Source organism: Salmo salar, chromosome 05, assembly GCF_965601325.2.
Source record: "Salmo salar chromosome 05, fSalSal1, whole genome shotgun sequence".
NCBI classification, from domain to species: domain Eukaryota; kingdom Metazoa; phylum Chordata; class Actinopteri; order Salmoniformes; family Salmonidae; genus Salmo; species Salmo salar.
Window position 1 is genome coordinate 87,345,001 of NC_138295.1, and position 13,438 is coordinate 87,358,438.

General features: G+C 51.0%; 1 protein-coding gene across 4 annotated transcripts in view; it reads right to left on the bottom strand.

Moving 5' to 3' along the window:
• Positions 1-13,438, bottom strand: part of LOC106592223 (kinesin-like protein KIF13A) — a 267,758-nt gene that overhangs the window by 39,529 nt on the left and 214,791 nt on the right. For all 4 annotated transcript variants that reach the window (XM_082975857.1, XM_082975855.1, XM_082975856.1 and 1 more), the window contains one exon: positions 5,928-6,027. In XM_082975857.1, the coding sequence (XP_082831983.1) occupies positions 5,928-6,027 (100 nt within the window). The remainder of the gene's footprint in view (positions 1-5,927; positions 6,028-13,438) is intronic.

Here is a 13,438-nt window from a genome sequence, read left to right on the forward strand (position 1 = left end):
CTGATACAGGTCCAGAGTAGAGCTGTATAGTCCAGAACGCTGAATAAAGACAGGACTGATACAGGTCCAGGGTAGAGCTGTATAGTCCAGAACGCTGAATAAAGACAGGACTGATACAGGTCCAGAGTAGAGCTGTATAGTCCAGAACGCTGAATAAAGACAGGACTGATACAGGTCCAGAGTAGAGCTGTATAGTCCAGAACGCTGAATAAGCTGAATGAAGACAGGACTGATACAGGTCCAGAGTAGAGCTGTATAGTCCAGAACGCTGAATAAAGACAGGACTGATACAGGTCCAGAGTAGAGCTGTATAGTCCAGAACGCTGAATAAGCTGAATAAAGACAGGACTGATACAGGTCCAGAGTAGAGCTGTATAGTCCAGAACGCTGAATAAGCTGAATAAAGACAGGACTGATACAGGTCCAGAGTAGAGCTGTATAGTCCAGAACTCTGAATAAGCTGAATGAAGACAGGACTGATACAGGTCCAGAGTAGAGCTGTATAGTCCAGAACGCTGAATAAAGACAGGACTGATACAGGTCCAGAGTAGAGCTGTATAGTCCAGAACGCTGAATAAAGACAGGACTGATACAGGTCCAGAGTAGAGCTGTATAGTCCAGAACGCTGAATAAAGACAGGACTGATACAGGTCCAGAGTAGAGCTGTATAGTCCAGAACTCTGAATAAGCTGAATAAAGACAGGACTGATACAGGTCCAGAGTAGAGCTGTATAGTCCAGAACGCTGAATAAAGACAGGACTGATACAGGTCCAGGGTAGAGCTGTATAGTCCAGAACGCTGAATGAAGACAGGACTGATACAGGTCCAGAGTAGAGCTGTATAGTCCAGAACGCTGAATAAGCTGAATAAAGACAGGACTGATACAGGTCCAGAGTAGAGCTGTATAGTCCAGAACGCTGAATAAAGACAGGACTGATACAGGTCCAGAGTAGAGCTGTATAGTCCAGAACTCTGAATAAGCTGAATAAAGACAGGACTGATACAGGTCCAGAGTAGAGCTGTATAGTCCAGAACGCTGAATGAAGACAGGATTGATACAGGTCCAGAGTAGAGCTGTATAGTCCAGAACTCTGAATAAGCTGAATAAAGACAGGACTGATACAGGTCCAGAGTAGAGCTGTATAGTCCAGAACGCTGAATAAGCTGAATAAAGACAGGACTGATACAGGTCCAGAGTAGAGCTGTATAGTCCAGAACGCTGAATAAAGACAGGACTGATACAGGTCCAGAGTAGAGCTGTATAGTCCAGAACGCTGAATAAAGACAGGACTGATACAGGTCCAGAGTAGAGCTGTATAGTCCAGAACTCTGAATAAGCTGAATAAAGACAGGACTGATACAGGTCCAGAGTAGAGCTGTATAGTCCAGAACGCTGAATAAAGACAGGACTGATACAGGTCCAGAGTAGAGCTGTATAGTCCAGAACGCTGAATAAGCTGAATAAAGACAGGACTGATACAGGTCCAGGGTAGAGCTGTATAGTCCAGAACTCTGAATAAAGACAGGACTGATACAGGTCCAGAGTAGAGCTGTATAGTCCAGAACGCTGAATAAAGACAGGACTGATACAGGTCCAGAGTAGAGCTGTATAGTCCAGAACGCTGAATAAGCTGAATAAAGACAGGACTGATACAGGTCCAGAGTAGAGCTGTATAGTCCAGAACGCTGAATAAAGACAGGACTGATACAGGTCCAGAGTAGAGCTGTATAGTCCAGAACGCTGAATAAAGACAGGACTGATACAGGTCCAGAGTAGAGCTGTATAGTCCAGAACGCTGAATAAAGACAGGACTGATACAGGTCCAGGGTAGAGCTGTATAGTCCAGAACGCTGAATAAAGACAGGACTGATACAGGTCCAGAGTAGAGCTGTATAGTCCAGAACGCTGAATAAAGACAGGACTGATACAGGTCCAGAGTAGAGCTGTATAGTCCAGAACGCTGAATAAAGACAGGACTGATACAGGTCCAGAGTAGAGCTGTATAGTCCAGAACGCTGAATAAAGACAGGACTGATACAGGTCCAGAGTAGAGCTGTATAGTCCAGAACGCTGAATAAGCTGAATAAAGACAGGACTGATACAGGTCCAGAGTAGAGCTGTATAGTCCAGAACGCTGAATAAAGACAGGACTGATACAGGTCCAGAGTAGAGCTGTATAGTCCAGAACGCTGAATAAAGACAGGACTGATACAGGTCCAGAGTAGAGCTGTATAGTCCAGAACGCTGAATAAAGACAGGACTGATACAGGTCCAGGGTAGAGCTGTATAGTCCAGAACGCTGAATAAAGACAGGACTGATACAGGTCCAGAGTAGAGCTGTATAGTCCAGAACGCTGAATAAAGACAGGACTGATACAGGTCCAGAGTAGAGCTGTATAGTCCAGAACGCTGAATAAGCTGAATGAAGACAGGACTGATACAGGTCCAGAGTAGAGCTGTATAGTCCAGAACGCTGAATAAAGACAGGACTGATACAGGTCCAGAGTAGAGCTGTATAGTCCAGAACGCTGAATAAGCTGAATAAAGACAGGACTGATACAGGTCCAGAGTAGAGCTGTATAGTCCAGAACGCTGAATAAGCTGAATAAAGACAGGACTGATACAGGTCCAGAGTAGAGCTGTATAGTCCAGAACTCTGAATAAGCTGAATGAAGACAGGACTGATACAGGTCCAGAGTAGAGCTGTATAGTCCAGAACGCTGAATAAAGACAGGACTGATACAGGTCCAGAGTAGAGCTGTATAGTCCAGAACGCTGAATAAAGACAGGACTGATACAGGTCCAGAGTAGAGCTGTATAGTCCAGAACGCTGAATAAAGACAGGACTGATACAGGTCCAGAGTAGAGCTGTATAGTCCAGAACTCTGAATAAGCTGAATAAAGACAGGACTGATACAGGTCCAGAGTAGAGCTGTATAGTCCAGAACGCTGAATAAAGACAGGACTGATACAGGTCCAGGGTAGAGCTGTATAGTCCAGAACGCTGAATGAAGACAGGACTGATACAGGTCCAGAGTAGAGCTGTATAGTCCAGAACGCTGAATAAGCTGAATAAAGACAGGACTGATACAGGTCCAGAGTAGAGCTGTATAGTCCAGAACGCTGAATAAAGACAGGACTGATACAGGTCCAGAGTAGAGCTGTATAGTCCAGAACTCTGAATAAGCTGAATAAAGACAGGACTGATACAGGTCCAGAGTAGAGCTGTATAGTCCAGAACGCTGAATGAAGACAGGATTGATACAGGTCCAGAGTAGAGCTGTATAGTCCAGAACTCTGAATAAGCTGAATAAAGACAGGACTGATACAGGTCCAGAGTAGAGCTGTATAGTCCAGAACGCTGAATAAGCTGAATAAAGACAGGACTGATACAGGTCCAGAGTAGAGCTGTATAGTCCAGAACGCTGAATAAAGACAGGACTGATACAGGTCCAGAGTAGAGCTGTATAGTCCAGAACGCTGAATAAAGACAGGACTGATACAGGTCCAGAGTAGAGCTGTATAATCCAGAACGCTGAATAAAGACAGGACTGATACAGGTCCAGAGTAGAGCTGTATAGTCCAGAACTCTGAATAAGCTGAATAAAGACAGGACTGATACAGGTCCAGAGTAGAGCTGTATAGTCCAGAACGCTGAATAAAGACAGGACTGATACAGGTCCAGAGTAGAGCTGTATAGTCCAGAACGCTGAATAAGCTGAATAAAGACAGGACTGATACAGGTCCAGGGTAGAGCTGTATAGTCCAGAACTCTGAATAAAGACAGGACTGATACAGGTCCAGAGTAGAGCTGTATAGTCCAGAACGCTGAATAAAGACAGGACTGATACAGGTCCAGAGTAGAGCTGTATAGTCCAGAACGCTGAATAAGCTGAATAAAGACAGGACTGATACAGGTCCAGAGTAGAGCTGTATAGTCCAGAACGCTGAATAAAGACAGGACTGATACAGGTCCAGAGTAGAGCTGTATAGTCCAGAACGCTGAATAAAGACAGGACTGATACAGGTCCAGAGTAGAGCTGTATAGTCCAGAACGCTGAATAAAGACAGGACTGATACAGGTCCAGGGTAGAGCTGTATAGTCCAGAACGCTGAATAAAGACAGGACTGATACAGGTCCAGAGTAGAGCTGTATAGTCCAGAACGCTGAATAAAGACAGGACTGATACAGGTCCAGGGTAGAGCTGTATAGTCCAGAACGCTGAATAAAGACAGGACTGATACAGGTCCAGAGTAGAGCTGTATAGTCCAGAACGCTGAATAAAGACAGGACTGATACAGGTCCAGAGTAGAGCTGTATAGTCCAGAACGCTGAATAAAGACAGGACTGATACAGGTCCAGAGTAGAGCTGTATAGTCCAGAACGCTGAATAAAGACAGGACTGATACAGGTCCAGAGTAGAGCTGTATAGTCCAGAACGCTGAATAAGCTGAATAAAGACAGGACTGATACAGGTCCAGAGTAGAGCTGTATAGTCCAGAACGCTGAATAAAGACAGGACTGATACAGGTCCAGAGTAGAGCTGTATAGTCCAGAACGCTGAATAAAGACAGGACTGATACAGGTCCAGAGTAGAGCTGTATAGTCCAGAACGCTGAATAAGCTGAATAAAGACAGGACTGATACAGGTCCAGAGTAGAGCTGTATAGTCCAGAACGCTGAATAAAGACAGGACTGATACAGGTCCAGAGTAGAGCTGTATAGTCCAGAACGGTGAATAAGCTGAATAAAGACAGGACTGATACAGGTCCAGAGTAGAGCTGTATAGTCCAGAACGCTGAATAAAGACAGGACTGATACAGGTCCAGAGTAGAGCTGTATAGTCCAGAACGCTGAATAAAGACAGGACTGATACAGGTCCAGGGTAGAGCTGTATAGTCCAGAACGCTGAATAAAGACAGGACTGATACAGGTCCAGAGTAGAGCTGTATAGTCCAGAACGCTGAATAAGCTGAATGAAGACAGGACTGATACAGGTCCAGAGTAGAGCTGTATAGTCCAGAACGCTGAATAAGCTGAATGAAGACAGGACTGATACAGGTCCAGAGTAGAGCTGTATAGTCCAGAACGCTGAATAAAGACAGGACTGATACAGGTCCAGAGTAGAGCTGTATAGTCCAGAACGCTGAATAAGCTGAATAAAGACAGGACTGATACAGGTCCAGAGTAGAGCTGTATAGTCCAGAACGCTGAATAAGCTGAATAAAGACAGGACTGATACAGGTCCAGAGTAGAGCTGTATAGTCCAGAACTCTGAATAAAGACAGGACTGATACAGGTCCAGAGTAGAGCTGTATAGTCCAGAACTCTGAATAAGCTGAATGAAGACAGGACTGATACAGGTCCAGAGTAGAGCTGTATAGTCCAGAACGCTGAATAAAGACAGGACTGATACAGGTCCAGAGTAGAGCTGTATAGTCCAGAACGCTGAATAAAGACAGGACTGATACAGGTCCAGAGTAGAGCTGTATAGTCCAGAACGCTGAATAAAGACAGGACTGATACAGGTCCAGAGTAGAGCTGTATAGTCCAGAACTCTGAATAAGCTGAATAAAGACAGGACTGATACAGGTCCAGAGGAGAGCTGTATAGTCCAGAACGCTGAATAAAGACAGGACTGATACAGGTCCAGAGTAGAGCTGTATAGTCCAGAACGCTGAATAAGCTGAATAAAGACAGGACTGATACAGGTCCAGAGTAGAGCTGTATAGTCCAGAACGCTGAATAAAGACAGGACTGATACAGGTCCAGAGTAGAGCTGTATAGTCCAGAACTCTGAATAAGCTGAATAAAGACAGGACTGATACAGGTCCAGAGTAGAGCTGTATAGTCCAGAACTCTGAATAAAGACAGGACTGATACAGGTCCAGAGTAGAGCTGTATAGTCCAGACCTGGGACCCACCCTGTTTGTTGATGATCTTGTTGATCTGCTCGTCCAGGTACTCTCGTCGTTTGATGAGGGCCTCAGACCAGCGGTCCCTCACACAGTTCAGGTCCTCCTCCTGCAGGCCAACAGAAGACAGCATCAGTGTCAGCAGGACTCTGTCCAGTATCAGTTCCAAAGCATTACCAGGGTCTGGTTCAGTGGTCTGTATCATTACAGGACCTTCCCCCAGTAGACCCCACATCACCTCCGTGAGAAGACACAGTGGGAGGCCCTAGGAGCCTGGTCAAAATGAACCCTCTTTCTCAAAGTCTATTGAAAAAAAGTCCCAAACTCTATCAGGAAATGGAATGTCTCCCAGGCTCAGAACCTTTAATGTACTGTTGGCTGATTAAAAGATGACATCACCATGATCAAACTACCCACCCAGCACCATAACAACCACACACATGCACACTCCACCCCCATTCCTGAGCTCAACTCCCCTGTCATGCAAAATGAGTCATGCATGGATGCAGCAATGCGTTGGTTATGTGATTGTGGTACAACAAGTCTCCTGCAGCAGCTCTTGAGTGGCGGGTTGAGAAGCAGACAGGAAGGAAGTTAGTGTGTTGTTTTAACCTGAGGGGTAGTAGGACCGAGAGACAGACTAGAACACAGACAGACAGACACCAGGGCACTGGAGTGGGAGGAAAGAAACCCAGAATATGAGGGATCTATCTGGGCTGGGGTGATGCCTTAAAAACATTCTCAAATCATTATCTTTGTTTGGGTGACATTCTTTAGTTGGACCAGTGCCATCCGTGTCCAACATTGTGCTTGGAGGAAAGAGTTCTCCTCAAAAAGTGCACAACATTATCCAATCATGTTCCACTCTGTGAGGCCGGACCTAGGACCAGGAGTTTGTCCTGACCACTAGACCTGACTAGGGAAAACTACCCCCTACTCCTCCAGCCTCCTGTCTCCTACCCCTCTAGTCTCCTGTCTCCTACCCCCTACTCCTCCAGCCTCCTGTCTCCTACCCCTCTAGTCTCCTGTCTCCTACCCCTCTAGTCTCCTGTCTCCTACCCCTCTAGTCTCCTGTCTCCTACCCCCTACCCCTCTAGTCTCCTGTCTCCTACCCCTCTAGTCTCCTGTCTCCTACCCCCTACTCCTCTAGCCTCCTGTCTCCTACCCCTCTAGTCTCCTGTCTCCTACCCCCTACCCCTCTAGTCTCCTGTCTCCTACCCCACTAGCCTCCTGTCTCCTACCCCTCTAGTCTCCTGTCTCCTACCCCCTACTCCTCTAGCCTCCTGTCTCCTCCCCCTCTAGTCTCCTGTCTCCTACCCCTCTAGTCTCCTGTCTCCTACCCCCTACTCCTCCAGCCTCCTGTCTCCTACCCCTCTAGTCTCCTGTCTCCTACCCCTCTAGTCTCCTGTCTCCTACCCCTCTAGTCTCCTGTCTCCTACCCCCTACTCCTCTAGTCTCCTGTCTCCTACCCCTCTAGTCTCCTGTCTCCTACCCCCTACTCCTCCAGCCTCCTGTCTCCTACCCCTCTAGTCTCCTGTCTCCTACTCCTCTAGTCTCCTGTCTCCTACCCCTCTAGTCTCCTGTCTCCTACCCCCTACTCCTCCAGCCTCCTGTCTCCTACCCCTCTAGTCTCCTGTCTCCTACCCCCTACTCCTCTAGCCTCCTGTCTCCTACCCCTCTAGTCTCCTGTCTCCTACCCCTCTAGTCTCCTGTCTCCTACTCCTCTAGTCTCCTGTCTCCTACCCCTCTAGTCTCCTGTCTCCTACCCCACTAGTCTCCTGTCTCCTACCCCACTAGTCTCCTGTCTCCTACCCCTCTAGTCTCCTGTCTCCTACCCCCTACTCCTCTAGTCTCCTGTCTCCTACCCCTCTAGTCTCCTGTCTCCTACCCCCTACTCCTCCAGCCTCCTGTCTCCTACCCCTCTAGTCTCCTGTCTCCTACTCCTCTAGTCTCCTGTCTCCTACCCCTCTAGTCTCCTGTCTCCTACCCCCTACTCCTCCAGCCTCCTGTCTCCTACCCCTCTAGTCTCCTGTCTCCTACCCCCTACTCCTCTAGCCTCCTGTCTCCTACCCCTCTAGTCTCCCGACTCCTACCCCTCTAGTCTCCTGTCTCCTACCCCACTAGTCTCCTGCCTCCTACCCCTCTAGTCTCCTGTCTCCTACTCCTCTAGTCTCCTGTCTCCTACCCCTCTAGCCTCCTGGCTCCTACCCCACTAGTCTCCTGTCTCCTACCCCTCTAGTCTCCTGTCTCCTACCCCACTAGTCTCCTGTCTCCTACTCCTCTAGTCTCCTGTCTCCTACCCCTCTAGTCTCCTGTCTCCTACTCCTCTAGCCTCCTGTCTCCTACCCCTCTAGCCTACTGTCTCCTACCCCCTACTCCTCTAGCCTCCTGTCTCCTACCCCTCTAGCCTACTGTCTCCTACCCCCTACTCCTCTAGCCTCCTGTCTCCTACCCCTCTAGTCTCCTGTCTCCTACCCCTCTAGTCTCCTGTCTCCTACCCCACTAGTCTCCTGTCTCCTACCCCACTAGTCTCCTGTCTCCTACCCCTCTAGTCTCCTACCCCCTACTCCTCTAGCCTCCTGTCTCCTACCCCTCTAGCCTACTGTCTTCTACCCCTCTAGTCTCCTGTCTCCTACCCCCTACTTCTCTAGTCTCCTGTCTCCTACCCCCTACTCCTCTAGTCTCCTGTCTCCTACTTCTCTAGTCTCCTCTCTCCTACCCCTCTAGTCTCCTGTCTCCTACCCCTCTAGTCTCCTGCTCCTACCCCCTACTCCTCTAGTCTCCTGCTCCTACCCCCTACTCCTCTAGTCTCCTGTCTCCTACCCCCTACTCCTCTAGTCTCCTGTCTCCTACCCCTCTAGTCTCCTGTCTCCTACCCCTCTAGTCTCCTGTCTCCTACTTCTCTAGTCTCCTGTCTCCTACCCCCTACTCCTCTAGTCTCCTGTCTCCTACCCCCTACTCCTCTAGTCTCCAGTCTCCTACCCCTTACTCCTCTAGTCTCCTGCTCCTACCCCCTACTCCTCTAGTCTCCTGTCTCCTACCCCTCTAGTCTCCTGTCTCCTACCCCTCTAGTCTCCTGTCTCCTACTTCTCTAGTCTCCTGTCTCCTACCCCCTACCCCTCTAGTCTCCTGTCTCCTACCCCCTACTCCTCTAGTCTCCTGTCTCCTACCCCCTACTCCTCTAGTCTCCAGTCTCCTACCCCCTACTCCTCTAGTCTCCTGTCTCCTACTCCTCTAGTCTCCTGTCTCCTACTTCTCTAGTCTCCTGTCTCCTACCCCCTACCCCTCTAGTCTCCTGTCTCCTACCCCCTACTCCTCTAGCCTCCTGTCTCCTACCCCCTACAACTCTAGTCTCCTGTCTCCTACCCCTCTAGTCTCCTGTCTCCTACCCCTCTAGTCTCCTGTCTCCTACCCCCTACTCCTCTAGTCTCCTGTCTCCTACCCCCTACTCCTCTAGCCTCCTGTCTCCTACCCCCTACCCCTCTAGTCTCCTGTCTCCTACACCTCTAGTCTCCTGTCTCCTACCCCTCTAGTCTCCTACCCCCTACCCCTCTAGTCTCCTGTCTCCTACCCCCTACCCCTCCAGTCTCCTACCCCTCTAGTCTCCTGTCTCCTACCCCTCTAGTCTCCTGTCTCCTACCCCTCTAGTCTCCTGTCTCCTACCCCCTACTCCTCTAGTCTCCTGTCTCCTACCCCCTACCCCTCTAGTCTCCTGTCTCCTACCCCTCTAGTCTCCTGTCTCCTACAACTCTAGTCTCCTGTCTCCTACCCCTCTAGTCTCCTGTCTCCTACCCCCTACTCCTCTAGTCTCCTGTCTCCTACCCCTCTAGTCTCCTGTCTCCTACCCCTCTAGTCTCCTGTCTCCTACTCCTCTAGTCTCCTGTCTCCTCTCTCCTACCCCTCTAGTCTCCTGTCTCCTACCCCTCTAGTCTCCTGTCTCCTACCCCTCTAGTCTCCTGTCTCCTACCCCCTACCCCTCTAGTCTCCTGTCTCCTACCCCTCTAGTCTCCTGTCTCCTACCCCTCTAGTCTCCTGTCTCCTACCCCCTACTCCTCTAGTCTCCTGTCTCCTACCCCTCTAGTCTCCTGTCTCCTACCCCCTACTCCTCTAGTCTCCTGCCTCCTACCCCTCTAGTCTCCTGTCCTCTACCCCTCTAGTCTCCTGTCTCCTACCCATCTAGTCTCCTGTCTCCTACCCCTCTAGTCTCCTGTCTCCTACCCCTCTTGTCTCCTGTCTCCTACCCATCTAGTCTCCTGTCTCCTACCCTCTACTCCTCTAGTCTCCTGTTTCCTACCCCTCTAGTCTCCTGTCTCCTACCCCCTACTCCTCTAGCCTCCTGTCTCCTACCCCTCTAGTCTCCTGTCTCCTACCCCCTACTCCGCTAGTCTCCTGTCTCCTACCCCCTACTCCTCTAGTCTCTTGTCTCCTACCCCCTACTCCTCTAGTCTCCTGTCTCCTACCCCTCTAGCCTCCTGTCTCCTACTCCTCTAGTCTCCTGTCTCCTACCCCTCTAGTCTCCTGTCTCCAACTCCTCTAGTCTCCTGTCTCCTACTCCTCTAGTCTCCTGTCTCCTACCCCCTACTCCTCTAGTCTCCTGTCTCCTACCCCCTACTCCTCTAGTCTCCTGTCTCTTACCCCCTACTCCTCTAGTCTCCTGTCTCCTACCCCCTACTCCTCTAGTCTCTTGTCTCCTACCCCCTACTCCTCTAGTCTCCTGTCTCCTACCCCCTACCCCTCTAGTCTCCTGTCTCCTACCCCTCTAGCCTCCTGTCTCCTACCCCTCTAGTCTCCTGTTTCCTACCCCCTACTCCTCTAGTCTCCTGTCTCCTACCCCCTACTCCTCTAGTCTCCTGTCTCCTACCCCCTACTCCTCTAGCCTCCTGTCTCCTACCCCTCTAGTGTCCTGTCTCCTACCCCTCTAGTCTCCTGTCTCCTACCCCCTACTCCTCTAGTCTCCTGTCTCCTACCCCCTACTCCTCTAGTCTCCTGACTCCTACCCCCTACTCCTCTAGTCTCCTGTCTCCTACCCCCTACTCCTCTAGTCTCCTGTCTCCTACCCATCTAGTCTCCTGTCTCCTACCCCTCTAGTCTCCTGTCTCCTACCCCCTACTCCTCTAGTCTCCTGTCTCCTACCCCTCTAGTCTCCTGTCTCCTACCCCTCTAGTCTCCTGTCTCCTACCCATCTAGTCTCCTGTCTCCTACCCCCTACTCCTCTAGTCTCCTGTCTCCTACCCCTCTAGTCTCCTGTCTCCTACCCCTCTAGTCTCCTGTCTCCTACCCCCTACTCCTCTAGTCTCCTGTCTCCTACCCCTCTAGTCTCCTGTCTCCTACCCCCTACTCCTCTAGTCTCCTGTCTCCTACCCCACTAGTCTCCTGTCTCCTACCCCTCTAGTCTCCTGTCTCCTACCCCTCTCGCCTCCTGTCTCCTACCCCACTAGTCTCCTGTCTCCTACCCCTCTAGCCTCCTGTCTCCTACCCCTCTAGACTCCTGTCTCCTACCCCCTACTCCTCTAGTCTCCTGTCTCCTACCCCCTACTCCTCTAGTCTCCTGTCTCCTACTCCTCTAGTCTCCTGTCTCCTACCCCCTACTCCTCTAGTCTCCTGTCTCCTACCCCCTACTCCTCTAGTCTCCTGTCTCCTAACCCTCTAGTCTCCTGTCTCCTACACCCTACCCCTCTAGTCTCCTGTCTCCTACCCCTCTAGTCTCCTGTCTCCTACCCCTCTAGTCTCCTGTCTCCTAACCCCTACCCCTCTAGTCTCCTGTCTCCTACCCCCTACTCCTCTAGTCTCCTGTCTCCTACCCCCTACTCCTCTAGTCTCCTGTCTCCTACCCCCTACTCCTCTAGTCTCCTGTCTCCTACCCCCTACTCCTCTAGTCTCCTGTCTCCTACCCCCTACTCCTCTAGGCTCCTGTCTCCTACCCCCTACTCCTCTAGTCTCCTGTCTCCTACCCCCTAACCCTCTAGTCTCCTGTCTCCTACCCCCTACCCCTCTAGTCTCCTGTCTCCTACCCCTCAAGTCTCCTGTCTCCTACCCCCTACACCTCTAGCCTCCTGTCTCCTACCCCTCTAGTCTCTTGTCTCCTACCCCCTACTCCTCTAGCCTCCTGTCTCCTACCCCCTACTCCTCTAGTCTCCTGTCTCCTACTCCTCTAGTCTCCTGTCTCCTACCCCCTACCCCTCTAGTCTCCTGTCTCCTACCCCTCTAGTCTCCTGTCTCCTACCCCCTACCCCTCTAGTCTCCTGTCTCCTACCCCCTACTCCTCTAGTCTCCTGTCTCCTACCCCCTACTCCTCTAGTCTCCTGTCTCCTACCCCCTACTCCTCTAGCCTCCTGTCTCCTACCCCTCTAGTCTCCTGTCTCCTACCCCCTACTCCTCTAGTCTCCTGTCTCCTACCCCCTACTCCTCTAGCCTCCTGTCTCCTACCCCTCTAGCCTCGTGTCTCCTACCCCCTACTCCTCTAGTCCCTTACCCCTCTAGTCTCCTGTCTCCTACCCCTCTAGTCTCCTGTCTCCTACCCCCTACTCCTCTAGTCTCCTGTCTCCTACCCCTCTAGTCTCCTACTCCCTACCCCTCTAGTCTCCTGTCACCTACTCCTCTAGTCTCCTGTCTCCTACCCCTCTAGCCTCCTGTCTCCTACTCCTCTAGTCTCCTGTCTCCTACCCCTCTAGTCTCCTACCCCCTACCCCTCTAGTCTCCTGTCTCCTACCCCTCTAGTCTCCTAACCCCTACCCCTCTAGTCTCCTGTCTCCTACTCCTCTAGTCTCCTGTCTCCTACCCCTCTAGCCTCCTGTCTCCTACCCCTCTAGTCTCCTGTCTCCTACCCCCTACAACTCTAGCCTCCTGTCTCCTACCCCCTACCCCTCTAGTCTCCTGTCTCCTACTCCTCTAGTCTCCTGTCTCCTACCCCTCTAGCCTCCTGTCTCCTACCCCTCTAGTCTCCTGTCTCCTACCCCCTACTCCTCTAGTCTCCTGTCTCCTACCCCCTACTCCTCTAGTCTCCTGTCTCCTACCCCATACTCCTCTAGTCTCCTGTTTCCTACTCTAGTCTCCTGTCTCCTACCCCCTACTCCTCTAGTCTCCTGTCTCCTACCCCTCTAGCCTCCTGTCTCCTACTCCTCTAGTCTCCTGTCTCCTACCCCCTACTCCTCTAGTCTCCTGTCTCCTACCCCCTACTCCTCTAGTCTCCTGTCTCCTACCCCATACTCCTCTAGTCTCCTGTCTCCTACTCTAGTCTCCTGTCTCCTACCCCCTACTCCTCTAGTCTCCTGTCTCCTACCCCTCTAGTCTCCTGTCTCCTACCCCCTACTCCTCTAGCCTCCTGTCTCCTACCCCTCTAGCCTCCTGTCTCCTACCCCTCTAGTCTCCTGTCTCCTACCCCCTAGTCTCCTGTCTCCTACCCCCTACTCCTCTAGTCTCCTGTCTCCTACCCCATACTCCTCTAGTCTCCTGTCTCCTACTCTACTCCCCTCTCCTACCCCCTACTCCTCTAGTCTCCTTTCTCCTACCCCCTACTCCTC